General features: G+C 48.4%; 1 protein-coding gene across 4 annotated transcripts in view; it reads right to left on the bottom strand.

The window, feature by feature from the left end:
- The window catches only part of EGLN3 (egl-9 family hypoxia inducible factor 3), a 42,310-nt gene that overhangs the window by 2,808 nt on the left and 25,677 nt on the right, over positions 1 to 13,825 (bottom strand). For 3 of the 4 annotated variants that reach the window (XM_075926946.1, XM_006117668.3, XM_075926947.1), the window contains exons 2-3: positions 6,014 to 6,133; positions 1,221 to 1,357 (exon numbers count right to left, since the gene is read on the bottom strand). In XM_075926946.1, the coding sequence (XP_075783061.1) occupies positions 1,221 to 1,357; positions 6,014 to 6,133 (257 nt within the window). The remainder of the gene's footprint in view (positions 1 to 1,220; positions 1,358 to 6,013; positions 6,134 to 13,825) is intronic. The other variant, XM_075926948.1, reaches the window with a different exon arrangement.

Below are 13,825 nucleotides of genomic sequence, written 5' to 3'. Positions count from 1 at the left end.
AAGACCTAAGAACATTGGATTTTTATTCTAATACAGAGAACTAGAATGCACAAGTTTTAGCTATTGTAACAATTGGAAGCCTATGAATGAATAACTAATTTGACTTGCATGTCTGCTTATCATCCATAAGAGAATCTCTGTAAAGACAGGTTGTGTGTGTAAAATCCAGGGGAGAATGTACACTGTACCTCATGGAGGCATAGCACAGATCTGGAAGAGGAAGGGCAGAAAATGCTTTTAAGATCCTCCCATTCTAGATGCTCCAGGTGCTGAAATAATTCCTGGTGTGACTTAACTTGGAGGTTTCTCTGACTTAAGGAAGTCTAGCCAGGTCTGGCTTGCCTAAGGCTGGAAGCATCACCCGCTATGCCTGTTAATGCTACATGAAAAAGGTCTGTTCCAAGGAACCTCACACTCCTACCCGCCATTGCTGATTTATACAGTGTCTGCCTGAAGAATTCTTTCCTCCACAGCTAAAGGGTTCACATCCCCAGTATGCTGTCATAGTAGCATACAAGAGCAAGAGCAAAGAGGGTTGAAGGAATGGAGGATTTCACCCTACATGGCTACGTCTAGAGTGCAGGCTTCTTTCAGAAGAAGCTTTTCCAGAAAAGCTCTCTCAAAAAAACTTCTGAAAGAGAGTGTCCACACTGCCAAAGCACATGGAAAAAGCAATCTGCTTTTTTGAAATATAGTGTCCATACACTGTGGACGCTAACTCACATTTAAGTTGATTACCATGGACGGATTGGCCACCAGACCACCTGTGCTTTTTCCTCTTCTTTTGAAAGAGCTCCCTCTTCCTCATCCACATGTGCCTTTTTCCAAAAGATCTCTTTTTGGAAAAAGGCTTCTTCCTCATAGAAAGAGGTTTATCAATGTTAGAAAACCCCCTCTGTTCTTTCAAATTTCTTTCAAAAGAATGCGATTGCAGTATGGACGTAAGTTAAATTTTTTCAGAAAAACTCAGCAGTGTAGACATAGCCTGTGTTATGCACATATGGCTTGATCCTGCTTTTCATTTCTGTAGGACAATTTCCATTGACTTCAGATACCCAATGTGAATGGAGTGTATTTATAATGTACCTATGCATGTGTGCATATATACAGATATAAACCCCCACATAAAAGTTACATAATTTTTCTACTATAAATGTGTTAGATTACATAGCTCAACTTTTTCCCCTTGGCCACAGGTCAGTACTGAACACCTTATTTACCTGGTTGCATAAGAAGGTTGCACTTCATGTGGGTTCCTTCGGTCTGACCAGAAAAAAAGTAACCTGTCAAAAATGGGCTCGATATCGGCTACATAGGACCTTCCTTCCGGGAATATTCGAAGAATTCCACCATGAAGCTGAAAGTAGAGTAAAGGGTTATTTTTCTCTCATACTTATACTCACATGCACATGACTGGATTCCTTCCTCCCCCTACAAAAACACACAACAAATGTGGGGTAAAAGTTTTGGGCAACACAACAGCAGCACATTATAGTGCTGGAAAGCTGTGTGTTGCATCACCTTAGTCACTTTAATTTTAGCAAACTGTTCAGATAGAGATTTTCAATCAATTTATAGGAAGTCAGCCAAGATGAATCGGCAACTGCTTTTTTGAGACTGGACTTCCCCTTTCACAGAGGCCCTGCCACAAACATATGGAAACCACTTGAGCTCGCAGTCTAATTTCTAAAGTTTCATAAGACTCACAAGAAGATTGATTGTTCATCCTTAGTGTTTTGAGATCAGACTTCCCTGTACGGCCTTCATGATGACTGTCAAATGGCATTTCAAAACCCTTGTACTGCAACCACAAATGAATTTGCTTTAGGGTCTGACAGTGGAACACTGCACCGGACACAAATATGCAGGTTTATATTTTGTATATAAAATTGTATATACAGGGGCCAGAAAGAGTAGAGTGGAGGATGTAGTGTGGTTTCTATCACTTCTATCATTCCAGTTTTGGACATCTCATGAGAGAAATCTGCACCAGTTTATGTGTATCAGTAGAAGTGCCTATGATACAGGTCTGCAATAGGTGGCCCATGCCATCCCTCCTCCTCCTCTACTATCCTCTTAGAGGACAAAGGGTATGTCTACACTACAAAGTTAATTCGAACTAATGGACGTTAGTTCAAATTAACTTTGATAGGCGCTACACTAGCGCTCCGCTAGTTCGAACTTAATTCGAACTAGCGGAGCGCTTAGTTCGAACTAGGTAAACCTCATTCTACGAGGACTAAGTCTAGTTCAAACTTACTAGTTCGAATTAAGGGGTGTGTAGCACCTTAATTTGAACTAGTGGGAGACTAGCCCTCCCCAGCTTTCCCTGGTGGCCACTCTGGCCAACACCAGGGAAACTCGTATGCCCCCCTCCCGGCCCCGGATCCCTTAAAGGGGCACAGGCTGGCTACGGTGCCCGTGCCAGGTGCAAGCCTGCCAGCACCCAGCTAGCAGACCCTGCACCTGGCACGGCTCGAGCCAGCCACCAGATGCCCCCCAGCCCTCCCCCTCTTCCCGGGACCAGGCTGGCGGCTCCCAGGAGCTTGCCCGGGACCGCAAGAGGCGGGCACCCGCCTGGGCTAGTGTGGACATCGTGGACCTTGTCCACGACCTCCGCACTAGGCACAGGAAAGCGGCCATCTAGGGCAGGAGAGCTGCCAGCCTGGCCACCCAGGAGCAGGTGTGCATGAAAATCAAGGTGGTCCACTGAGACCCCCGACCCTGAGCTTACAATGGCCGTACTGGGTCAGACCAAAGGTCCATCTAGCCCAGTAGCCTGTCTGCCGACAGCGGCCAACCCTAGGGACCCTGGAGGGGATGGACCGAAGACAGTGACCAAGCCATTTCTCTCGTGCCATCCCTCTCCAGCCTTCCACAAACTTTGGGCAGGGACACCACTCCTACCCCCTGGCTAATACCACTCCATGGACCCAACCTCCATCACTTTATCTCACTTCTCTTTAAACTCTGTTCTAGTTGTAGCCTTCACAGCCTCCTGCAGCAAGGAGTTCCACAGGTTGACTCTTTGCTTTGTGAAGAACAACTTTCTGTTACTAGTTTGAAGCCTGCTACCCATTCCTTTCCTTTGGTGTCCTCTAGTCCTTCTATTATGGGAACTAATGAAGAACTTTTCTGTATGCACCCTCTCCACCCCACTCATGCTTTTATAGACCTCTATCCTATCCCCCCTCAGTCTCCTCTTTTCTAAACGGAGAAGTCCCAGTCTCTTTAGCCTCTCTTCATATGGGACCTGTTCCAAACCTCTGATCATTTTAGTTGCCCTCCCCTCTCCCACCCTCTCTCTTCCCCTCTCCCACCTCCTTTTCCCAGTCTTCCCCAGTTTTGTTCAATCAAGAGAGATTCTATTTTTGAACACAATTGTCCTTTATTTTGTACATCAGGAAGGGGGGCTAGGGAGGGGTAAGTGGAAGGAGGTGAGGGAGGAATGGGGTACGAGCCCCCGATGGGGAGGACTGGGCTGGCTCTGTGGGCTTCTCGGGGTGGAAGCTCTCCTGCAGCCCACCAATTGCCCCCTCTCCCCAGATGGCAGCCTGCGGCAAGTGCAGCCAGCCTGATGGCCAAGTGCTGTGATGTGCCCAGTGTGGGTACTCTGGGCACTCCAAGCCAGGACTGCTTTGCAAGCGGGGCACCCCTGAGAACTGTCTGTCCGGAGTGTGGGGGTCGGGTCCCTTTAAACACAGCCCTCGGCTAGCCTGAGGCAGCAGCTCCACGCTCTAAGTCCTCATCTGATGCCCTGCCAGCACTGCTTCCGGCCATCCTTAACCCCGGTTCAGGGTCCACTTAATGTGGATATGCTAGTTCGAATTAGCAAAACGCTAATTCGAACTAGTTTTTTAGTCTGGATCCGTTAGTTCGAATTAGCTTACTTCGAATTAACTAACTAATTAGCTAAGTTAGTTCGAATTAGGGCTGTAGTGTAGACATACCCTAAGAGAAGTGCAACAGGCTGACTATATAGTCATATTTTTCCACTTTAATATGTGGGGGTATTATTCATAGGGTTGCCAGATGATTTCAGAGAAAATACCGAACAAAAAACAAACAAACCAACCAACCCCCCCCAAAAAACAAAAAAACAAACCACCATGGCCCCTTTAAAAACCACATGGTGAGGCTTTTTGGCCCTAACAGGAGGCCAGCGGCCACCTGCCATCTTGCCTCCCTGTGCCATGCCATGCCGTGCCAAACAGCTCCCCTGTGGAACCTGGTAAGCTCTAGGGTTGCCAAGCTGCCTCCATATTGAGCCAGACAGCCCAGAATTTCCGTCTCCTGGCAGAGGGGGGGAGGGAGGGAAAAATCAGAAAGTACCGGACATTTTCGGTGTCTGGTATTCTCTGAATTTTTTTTTTTTACCAGACAGGAGGCGAAAATACCAGACTGTCTGGTTCAATACCAGACTGTCTGGTTCAATACCGGACACTCGACAACCCTAATTATTCATAACATGCTGTGGATTAAGGATTTTTCTATAATACTTATAAATAATATATTACATGCCACTCAAAAATCCTGTAATATAAATCACTTCTTGGAAGTTAGTGGAAGAAGCAAGTTGTAAATATGTAGCTGCTTTACATGACCAATGCATGTTAAGAAGAAGGTGATCTTAGCATTCTGTGACCAGTAAATAACCTGGGAATTGATGTGAAAGCATTCTAACAATGTAAGTCTGAAGAAACAGTTTCTGATTTTACACGCCTTATCTTCTTTATTATTTAAGGTCAGATAAATCCCCCGACTCTTGGTTGAAATAATTGCCTTGCAGTGTTACAGTGTGCGCTGTATCAGAAATGAGAGACAGCTCACCTTGATCAGAAAACAAAGTCTTGGGATGTGGCCAGAGAGGCAGGAAAACTATACTTGATTTCCCTTATGAAGTGATTCCCTGCATAAGGCAGAGCAGCATTGGGGCTCAATCCTCAACATCCATTCAATGTGTCCCCTTTATTGAAAATGGTAAGAAGTGCTCATGAAGAGCATTTATACCAGTTCTACTTTGGCCAGGGGTATTGAGGAGGAGAGATAATCCCTGAACCAGGGTATTCCCATAATGTCTTTATACCCATTTTATAGCAGTCTCTTATGTTTCCAGAGAAGCATAGAACAGCCTTTGTTTAACCAGGAATCAGTTACAATACTACCCAGGTCTTTAAATTAAGATGGAGAGAAATCAAACATTTCTGACAAGAAATTTTCTAGCAAAATCAGGAAAGATCACAGACTCCACATTTCTAATATCCCTAAGGTGAAAAAGACAGCATAAATTAATATCTTTCATGCCCTCTTCATGAATAATAAGCCACAAAAAAAAAGAACACAGATCCAATTTTTATAAATCCTTTGAACGTCAACTTAAAAAGGGACAGACCCCAAAATTAACCCGCCATTTTTGTTAAGACTGCTCCCAGGTTCCACTTAGTCATGAGTGGATGTGGTTTCTTTCTAAATGTGTCATTACTCTTTATTCTAAACAAAACTGAAATGCCAGCAGCCCAGCATGAGTTATTCTACAGCAGCAGTTCCCAACCTTTTCCAGATGGGGACCCATTTTGACAATTCAGGAAGACTTGGTGACCCAAGGCAATTCAAAAACAGGGGGGAGGACAGGGCACAGAGCCAACTGGGGAGACACTTGGCAATCTTTTTGAAATGTAATTGCGACCCATATATTTGGGTCCTGACACACAGGTTGGGAAACCCTGTTCTACAGCAACAAATTGGAAGAAGGGAAGCGGAGGAAGGGGACGTGGAAGAAAAAAAAAACCTATTAAGGAAACAGATATCAGTTTCAATCTTCTAAAGGGGTTGCTATAAACAGCAAGAAAAACCAAAATGTAACTGAAAAGTGCAGTCTTTATTTAACCAGCTGTTCAAAAGTTCACGAAAATGTGCAATACAAACAAACAACTGATAGCAACAAACTGTTTCTGGGCCAGCCTTCCCTTGTCTAGGAATATGGGGCTATTTGTGGCCCCTTTGGCTCACATACCTTTGAGTCCCAGTCCTTATTCAGGTAATAAATACAGGTGATGCACCGTCCATCGCCATTTGGATTGTCTACGTGACGCACATACCCAGTTCCGTTCCCAGGGTAGCAAGCTACCATTGCCTAAATCAAAAAGAAATATCCATCAGCTAGATTCTCCAAGACCCTCCCTTTGTCTCTAAACCTTTCTGAACAGGTGATTTGACTCTAAATTCCAAATTAATCAGTGTATCAATCCAAAGAGTCCAGTGGATACTATGAATAGAACCAGTCACATAAGTTCCTTTTCCCATATGATCCTGCCTCTGGACAATTCCATGTATGTAATGCGTTTCGTGTATAAGAGTAAATACACTGGAGAGGAAAATAATTTATTGTGAGTAATTTGCTGAAACAGAGGGACCAACTTACTATCATATAAAAGCTAAGTAACTTTCAACAACAGCTTGTTACTCTCTCTTGAGCAACAAGCTGTTGTTGAGCATCTCAATAAAGGTTTGCTGGGATTTCTAAGGCTACATGGTCACCGTTAGTCTGAAATTTGGTCACAGTGAAAGCAAATAGCAATCTTAATATGCTGAAGTTTTGTCCCACGCCCACATCCTCCACTCTTTGCTCCAAGTTTCCTGCACGCATACTTCATGTCCAAAAAACACCAAATGCAATTACAATTTCAGGTTCCCCAGAAGTAAAGTGTGCAGAGATATGCAAATCGTTTGAGCTATGCTTGAACCAGGCTATACGTGTTTGCTGTCACAGTCCCCAGTCTGTGGGCCACAAAAGCAACCAAAACTTTTCAGAATCACAGTTTTTTCTTTGATCATCCTCAAACATGCTGATGTGTCTAAGTCATGGTTCCTTTAATTTCGCATTTAATGGTGAGACAAATCAACAGAAACCCAAACATGAATCATTTTGAACCACAAGACAGAACTAAAGAGGACTAGGGGGAGTATGCATAGTGCACTTGGAAGGGGGAAAAAAAAAAAAAAAAGATCTTTGCAGCACGTACACATTTAACATGACTTCATCCCAATAGGCACGGGACTGGATACTCAAGCCCCTCCTCTGCTGTCCTGGCTCCTGCCCTTCTCACTCCCTTCAGCCCTTTGCGGACCTGTCCCCACTCCTCTGCACCAGCCCTTCTCTTCCCCCTGTGTCTGTCCATTCCTCCTCTAGCCCCACTCTAATCATCTGTAGCTACCCCTCTCCATCCCCTCTCCTAACACCTCCCTCTACCCACCTGCCCTGCCTCTCTCCTCTGATGCCTGTCCTTTCCCTCCATGTGTCTGCCCTTCTGCTTCACCCCCACAATCCCCTAGCACCTGCACCTTCCCTTACCCCGGCACCTTCCTAGTGCCTCCTCCTCCTCTCACTGTCCCCGCCCTCCTTGCCTTCTTGCTCCCTGGTGCCCACCCCTTCAACATCCTTTGCCCCAGTTCTGCTCACTAGGGTTGCCAGATACTTTCGCAAAAAATACAAAACATGGCGGGGAAAAAAATTGGTGAGGAAAAAAAAAAAAAGTTGAGCAAAAAAACCACAAAACAAAAACAAAACTGCACCAAAAAACAAACGAACAGTCACTGCGCCTTTTAATCCCCACGCTCCTCCCAGACACAGCAGGGGAAGAATGTCCCAAGCAGTCTTCCATCCAAGAAAAAAAGAAAATACCAGACATTTTACACGTCCAGCGCAAGCCGCTCCCAGGACAGGACCGCATGCCCGGACTGGAGCAGAGGTCGCTCGCAGTGCTGTTTTTAGTACTGAAGTCCCGGTCCCCATGGGTGGCCCTGGCTTGAGCTGGAGTCAAGCGGCAGCCGCACAAGGCCCATTCAGATGAAACTGCCCCGTCTGGAACGTACTTCGTGCAGCTGCCGCTTGACTCCAGCTCAAGCCGGGGCCGCCCGCAGGGACCCAGAATGACTTATTAGGCCACAAGAGCTCACTTTTTTTCACTAAGGGAACATCCACACTGTGGGCTAAAGTCAAGTTAAGATATTTAACAAAAAATACCGAACACCCCCCACCCCAAAAACGGGAAAAAATTCTGTTGAGGAAAAAAGGGGGGGGGAGAGACCAAAGTTATTAAGCAAAAGTTGCACCATTCCCTCCAGTTTCGGGACACACACTAACCCCCAATGCACCCACCCCTGCCCCTGAGCCAGGCCCCCAGTTCTCCCATCCCAATGCACTAACCTCTCCCCCAGAGCCAGGCCCCCCTAGTATCCCCACATTGCAATGCACTCACCCCTGCCTTAGAGCCAGACCCTCTAGATGCCCCATCCCAGAGCACTCACCCCTCCCCCTGAGCCAGGCATCCCCAGCGCTGGGAGCACCCTGCTCCAATCAAATCTCTCTCCCTCCTCCCCCCCTAAAGAGCCAGGCAAATTAATCTTACTTTTAAAGTGGCTGCTCCTCCCGCCCGGCCGCCTTGGCTCACAATTGTGTAGAGCAATGGTCTCCAACCTTTTTACACTCAAGATCACTTTTTAAATCTCAGAACAAGCGAACATCTACTGCCCCACCCCTCCCCCCAAGACCCCATTCCTTCCTTGAAGCCCTGCCCTCTCTATTCTCTTCCTCTCCATCACTTGCTATTCCCAACCCTCATACAGTCTACACTGCCACTTCCCCCCCCCCCCAATTCTTCTGTAGGAAGAGGTTTTTCCAACATTTAGCCTGCCTAGACTAATTTTCTGACAACTGGACCAATTGTCAGAAAAAAAAAAACCCTTCTTTTGGCAGCCCCCTTATTCCTGCAGACTAGCCCCATCCTCACTAGGTTGAGACAGGATGTGTGGGCTCTGGGGTGGGAATGAGGGATTTGGGTGTGGGAAGGGGTGAGAAGTGCAAACTCTGGGAGGAAATCTGGATGCAGGAGGAGGTGGAGAAAGGGATGCTGGCTCGGGGAGGGGTCTCCAGGCTAGGGAGTATTGGGGTCAGATTGAGGGTTGGGCTACTAAGCTAGCCACAGGCTTATGGATGTGAGGGTGCAGGAATTTGTGTTGGAGTATGTGAGGGGCTCAGGGCAGGGGGTTTCAGTGTAGGATAGGCTCAGATCTAGGGTTCGGGGGTGCAGGAGTGTTATAATGCTGTAGCCAGATGGGGGTTTGGCTCCAATTGGGGGTTTGTTGGCGAAGATTCATTTTTAAATAAAAGACTATATCAAACACGAAAAGCTTCTGCATTGTCTTTATTTATGAGAAGGGCAGGGAACCTTTTTGAGTCAGGGGTCACTGTCCCACAGAAAAGTCAGTTGGGGCCACACAAGGGAGATGCAAAAAAACAAAAAACAAAAACAAACCCAAAAAAACCACAATACAACCTCCTTCAAAAAACCCCAAGCCTCACTAATGTGGCCCTAACTGTGCTGGTGAGAGCAGGGGACATGGTATTGGCGAAGGGTGTTAGTGGGTGCAGGGGCAGGGGACAGGGTGGCAGCGGGGGCAAGGGACAGGGTTCTGGGGTGGGGGGGCAGGAAGCAGGGTTCTGCAGCAGGAGGCAGGGTGCCAGTGGGGGAGAGGGACAAGGTTCTATAGCAGGGGATAGGGTGCCAGTGGGAGCAGGGAGTCCCCTGCACCCACCTTCTCCCAAGACTCCTCCCCCCTCGGAGCAGGGAAGCCCCAGTGGGTGCCTCCTCTGGGGCCGACTCCCCCCTCCTGAAGAGAAGGGTGCACCTGGGCTGAACATCCGCTGCCCAGGCAGCCCTCCTCTCTGCTCCAGCACCAGCTGGAGTGAGGCACAGTTTCCCAGGGCTGAGCGTGGTGCAGCTGGGCTGGAGCAAAGAGCAGCGGCTGCCCAGCCAGCTGGCCATGGTGTTCAGCCCAGATTTACCATGCTTTATCTGGGCTGGAGCAGAGGAGAAGCTGCCTGATCAGCTGGAGCCCCCTCCTACCCCCCTTCGCTATGATGCTGCCATGATCCTCACTCCCCTGCCCCCACCAGATGCGGCAGGGGAAAATTGTCCCCGCCGGGCTTCCGTCCGAGAGAAACAGGAAATACTGGACATTTCACATGTCTGATATTTCCTGTGCTTTTTTTAAACCGGACGGAGTCCACAAATACTGGACTGTCTGGGTGAATACTGGACACCTGGCAACCCTCTAAACAACTTCAGCTATGTTAACTGCATGGCTGAAATCAAAGTAGCTTAACTCTGAAAGTCGAGTTGTCTACACAGCAGGAAGTCAAAGGGAGAACACTCTCCTTCAACTTCCCTTAATCCTCATAAATGAGAGTTACAGAAGTCAAGAGTCAGAAGCCCGTTATTTCAAAATTATTTCAAAGTAACAGGCTTGCTGTATGGACAGGGCTCGACAAATAGTGTAATCTACTTGCCCATGGTGAGGGGATTTCAGTTCTGGGGATTTCAACTCTCAGCTGCTGTGTTGGTGCACCCTTAAGCTATGTCTACACTGCAGGCTTCTTTCTAAATAAGAGAATGCATGTCCATACACAGGGCTCGCCGAGCAGTAGCGAGCCCTGCTCTCCAGCCACGCGCTTCTGCGCTCTGCGCATGGACATGCATTCTCTTATTTAGAAAGAAGCCTGCAGTGTAGACATAGCTTAAGGGTGCACCAACACAGCAGCTGAGAGTTGAAATCCCCAGAACTGACAGACATATGTGCGCTAGCTTTGTTCAAACTAGTGCCCCAGAATAGCAGTGTCCCCATAACGGCATGAACATACCAGGATCTCAGAGTTGTACTTGAGCAGATAACCAGAGCTACTGCATGTGCTGCCACGGCCACACACTCGGTTTAGTGTGCTGACATTCAAAGCTAGCAGGGGTAGGGAACTTTTAATGGGTTGTGGGGCCACTGCCCCACACAGACCAATCAGTCTGGCGCCACACGCTAGCGAGAAGCAAAACAAAAACAAAAAAAACTCAAAAAACCAACACTAACCACAAACACTCACATTGATGTGGCCCCAGACTGGGAAGGAGCATCATGGGGGAGCCCTGAGCCTTGGGGGCCGGATCCAGACAAGCTGGGGGCTATCTTCCTAAGCTGATAACTACACTTTCCAGGTGATGTGTAGACACAACATAAGGCCCAAAATCTTAAAGGTGCTTAGGGGTTGATTTGGGCCCCATGGTACCCTGCCAACTAGTAGAATCCTCAGCCCACAGCTAGCCACCCAGACTCCTTGTACCAGGGCTACTCAACTTTGGAAGCCCCGGGGGCCATAATGGTAGTCTCAGCATGTGGCGAGAGCTGCAACTTAAGTGAGGTTTCATATATATGCAAATAGCTACTTTCATACTGGCAGGCATGAATATGAAGATTAAGGCAAACTACACAACACACAGGCCCCATTTAAGTCAGTTCTGCTGATATTAATAAAATGCAATATTTACCCAATTTCCACCCATATGGCAGCACTTTTAATGAGCAATGAAAGTCCAGGAATTTAACTACAAAACGCACATCAGCAGAAGACCATTATATTGACAATTTTTTTTTTTTTTTTTGTTTTGGCTCCCATCCACAGGCGGCAGGTTGATCCCCGCGTAAACCCAAACCACACTGCAGGCCGCATGTTGAGTAGCCCTGTCCTATATGGTGCATGGGGAGATTCAATTGCCTAAGGCAGGGATCTTCAAAATCCAGCAGGCTGAGCAAGGAGCTGCCTAAGCTAACCAGAAATGAAATGTCAGGAGAAGGACTTGAAAAAAAGAGGGGCTTAGGCCCTTAACTGGCTGACCTGGTGTATCAGGCTGAAGGGCTAGAGATGGGTGCCTATTCAGGATCCTCAGTCCCAAACCCTCTCCAGAAGTTACACACCTAAGCAAGGTCAGCCCATGCCCTAAGCAGCCAGAACCTTGTTGAATTCAGCAAGTGGAGGTGTAAATCTACAGCACACCAGCACGCCATGCACTTGGGGCCAGTCACAAAAGGTGACATTACAGGGCCCCAAAGGGGTTCAGAAAGGCCTCACTCAGTTGCCTCAACACTCTTGGCACCTAAGTGTCTACAGTAAAAAACTCCCTCTGTGCATGTGTGTTCTGCTGCTTTACTCTACACAGGGGCAGATGACAGTTTTGCGGGGCCCCGGGCAGCATAATTCCGCAGGCCCCCTCCCTTTGCCCCTTTGAAGCGTGGGGCCCGGGGCGGCCGCCCCGTTTGCCCTGCCCTATGTCTGCCCCGACTCTATATACATCTGGCTTACGCCATAGAGCGATGCAGAACTTCTTTTTTCGGGAGGGAGGGGGGCAATAGGAGGAGAGCAGACAATCATCTTTTCACTTTGAGCCCCACAGGTAAGCTATTAGGTAGGTGTCTTCACTGCTCACCAAGTGGACTGAGCCTTCTAGGTGAGCCAACACAAAAAACAGGCACTTTCAGCTCAGTCCTTAGGGTACTCATCTGGGATGGGGAAGGCCTTGATTGAAGCCCCTCCCACACCTGACTATCTGTGGGTGCTCTGCTAATCAGCTGGATGGCATCTGAATCTCTCCTGGGTGGTCACCCAAGTGCTCAGCCTACAGGGAAGGTTGCCTTTCAAGCAAGTGCCCTTGCAACAATGCTATAAGGCTAGCCTGGCATGAGGTTTTCCCCTGCTGAAGCTCTTCCACTATGAATAACTATAGGTAGTATCTCCCTTAACCCGGGCTCCTGGACTCACTGGTCTGGCAACAGCCATGGTCCACTAGGATCACACAAGTTCCTGGACCACAGAGCTCAGGTATAGGGAAGTCTAGCTGTGGTGCCAGAGCCCAGCGGGGGTCACTCACCTGGGAGCCCCATCTGAGGCTATGTCTAGACTGCAGGCTTCTTTTGGAAGAAGCTTTTCTGGAAGAGATCATCCAAAAATACTTCTTCTGAAAGACAGCGTCTACACAGCAAAAGTGCATTGAAAAAGCGATCTGCTTTTTCAAAAGATAGCGTCCACACTGAATGTACACTATCTTGCATGTAAGCTGTGATTACTATGGGCGGAGTGTCCACCAGGGCACTTGTGCTTTTTCCTCTTCTTCCGAAAGAACTCCCTCTTCCCTGTCCACACACGCCTTTTTCTGAAAGACCTCTTTTGGGAAAAGGCTTCTTCGTAGAAAGAGGTTTACCAATGTTGGAAAAACCCCTCTGTTCTTTCGATTTTCTTTTGAAAGAATGCAATTTACGGTGTGGACGTAATTCAAGATTTTTCGGAAAAATGGTAATTTTTCCAAAAAACCTCTGGAATGCAGACAGCCTGAGGCAGGAGGCATGGTTCAGCAGGGAGTTCTGGCCCCAGCAGCCGGGCAGTAGTGTGGGACCGGCCCCGAGCCCTGGCCCCCAAGCCGCAGCCCCAGCAATAGCAGGGCTAGCAGCAGCTAGAGCGCTCTGGCCTGGGAAGCTATGGCCAGCCAGGCAGCAGTGGGGCCGGGCTGGAACCCTAGCTAGGGGACAGTGGTTCAGCACAGAGCTAGGAGCTTCATCTGGGGCAGGAGGTAGTGCATCAGGGAGTTCTTACCCCAGCAGCCAGGCAGTAGCAGGGGATCAGCCCCAAGTCTGAGCCTCCCCACCCCAGCTTCCAAGCCCTGGTCCCCGGCTCCAGCCCCAGCAATAGCAGGGCATGCAGCAGCTAGAGAGCTCTGGTCCAGGGAACTACGGCTGGCCAGGGAGCGGCAGGACTGGGCTGGAGCCCTAGATTGAGGGGGGGGGGGTGAGGGCAGTGGTTCAGCACAGGCCATGAGAGAAGGGATTTCCCCTGGTCTGGCAAATCCGCTTGTTCAGATTAGTCAGCTCTCCAGGGTGCCAAACCAGGGAGGTCCAACCTGCAATAATAAATTGGAACAAGGGGACTAGAGACTGGGTCTCCCACCTCCCC

The sequence above is a fragment of the Pelodiscus sinensis genome, chromosome 4 (genome assembly GCF_049634645.1).
Source record: "Pelodiscus sinensis isolate JC-2024 chromosome 4, ASM4963464v1, whole genome shotgun sequence".
NCBI lineage: Eukaryota > Metazoa > Chordata > Testudines > Trionychidae > Pelodiscus > Pelodiscus sinensis.
The sequence above is the reverse complement of the archived record's forward strand: the minus strand, read 5'-3'. Positions and strand labels throughout refer to the sequence as shown.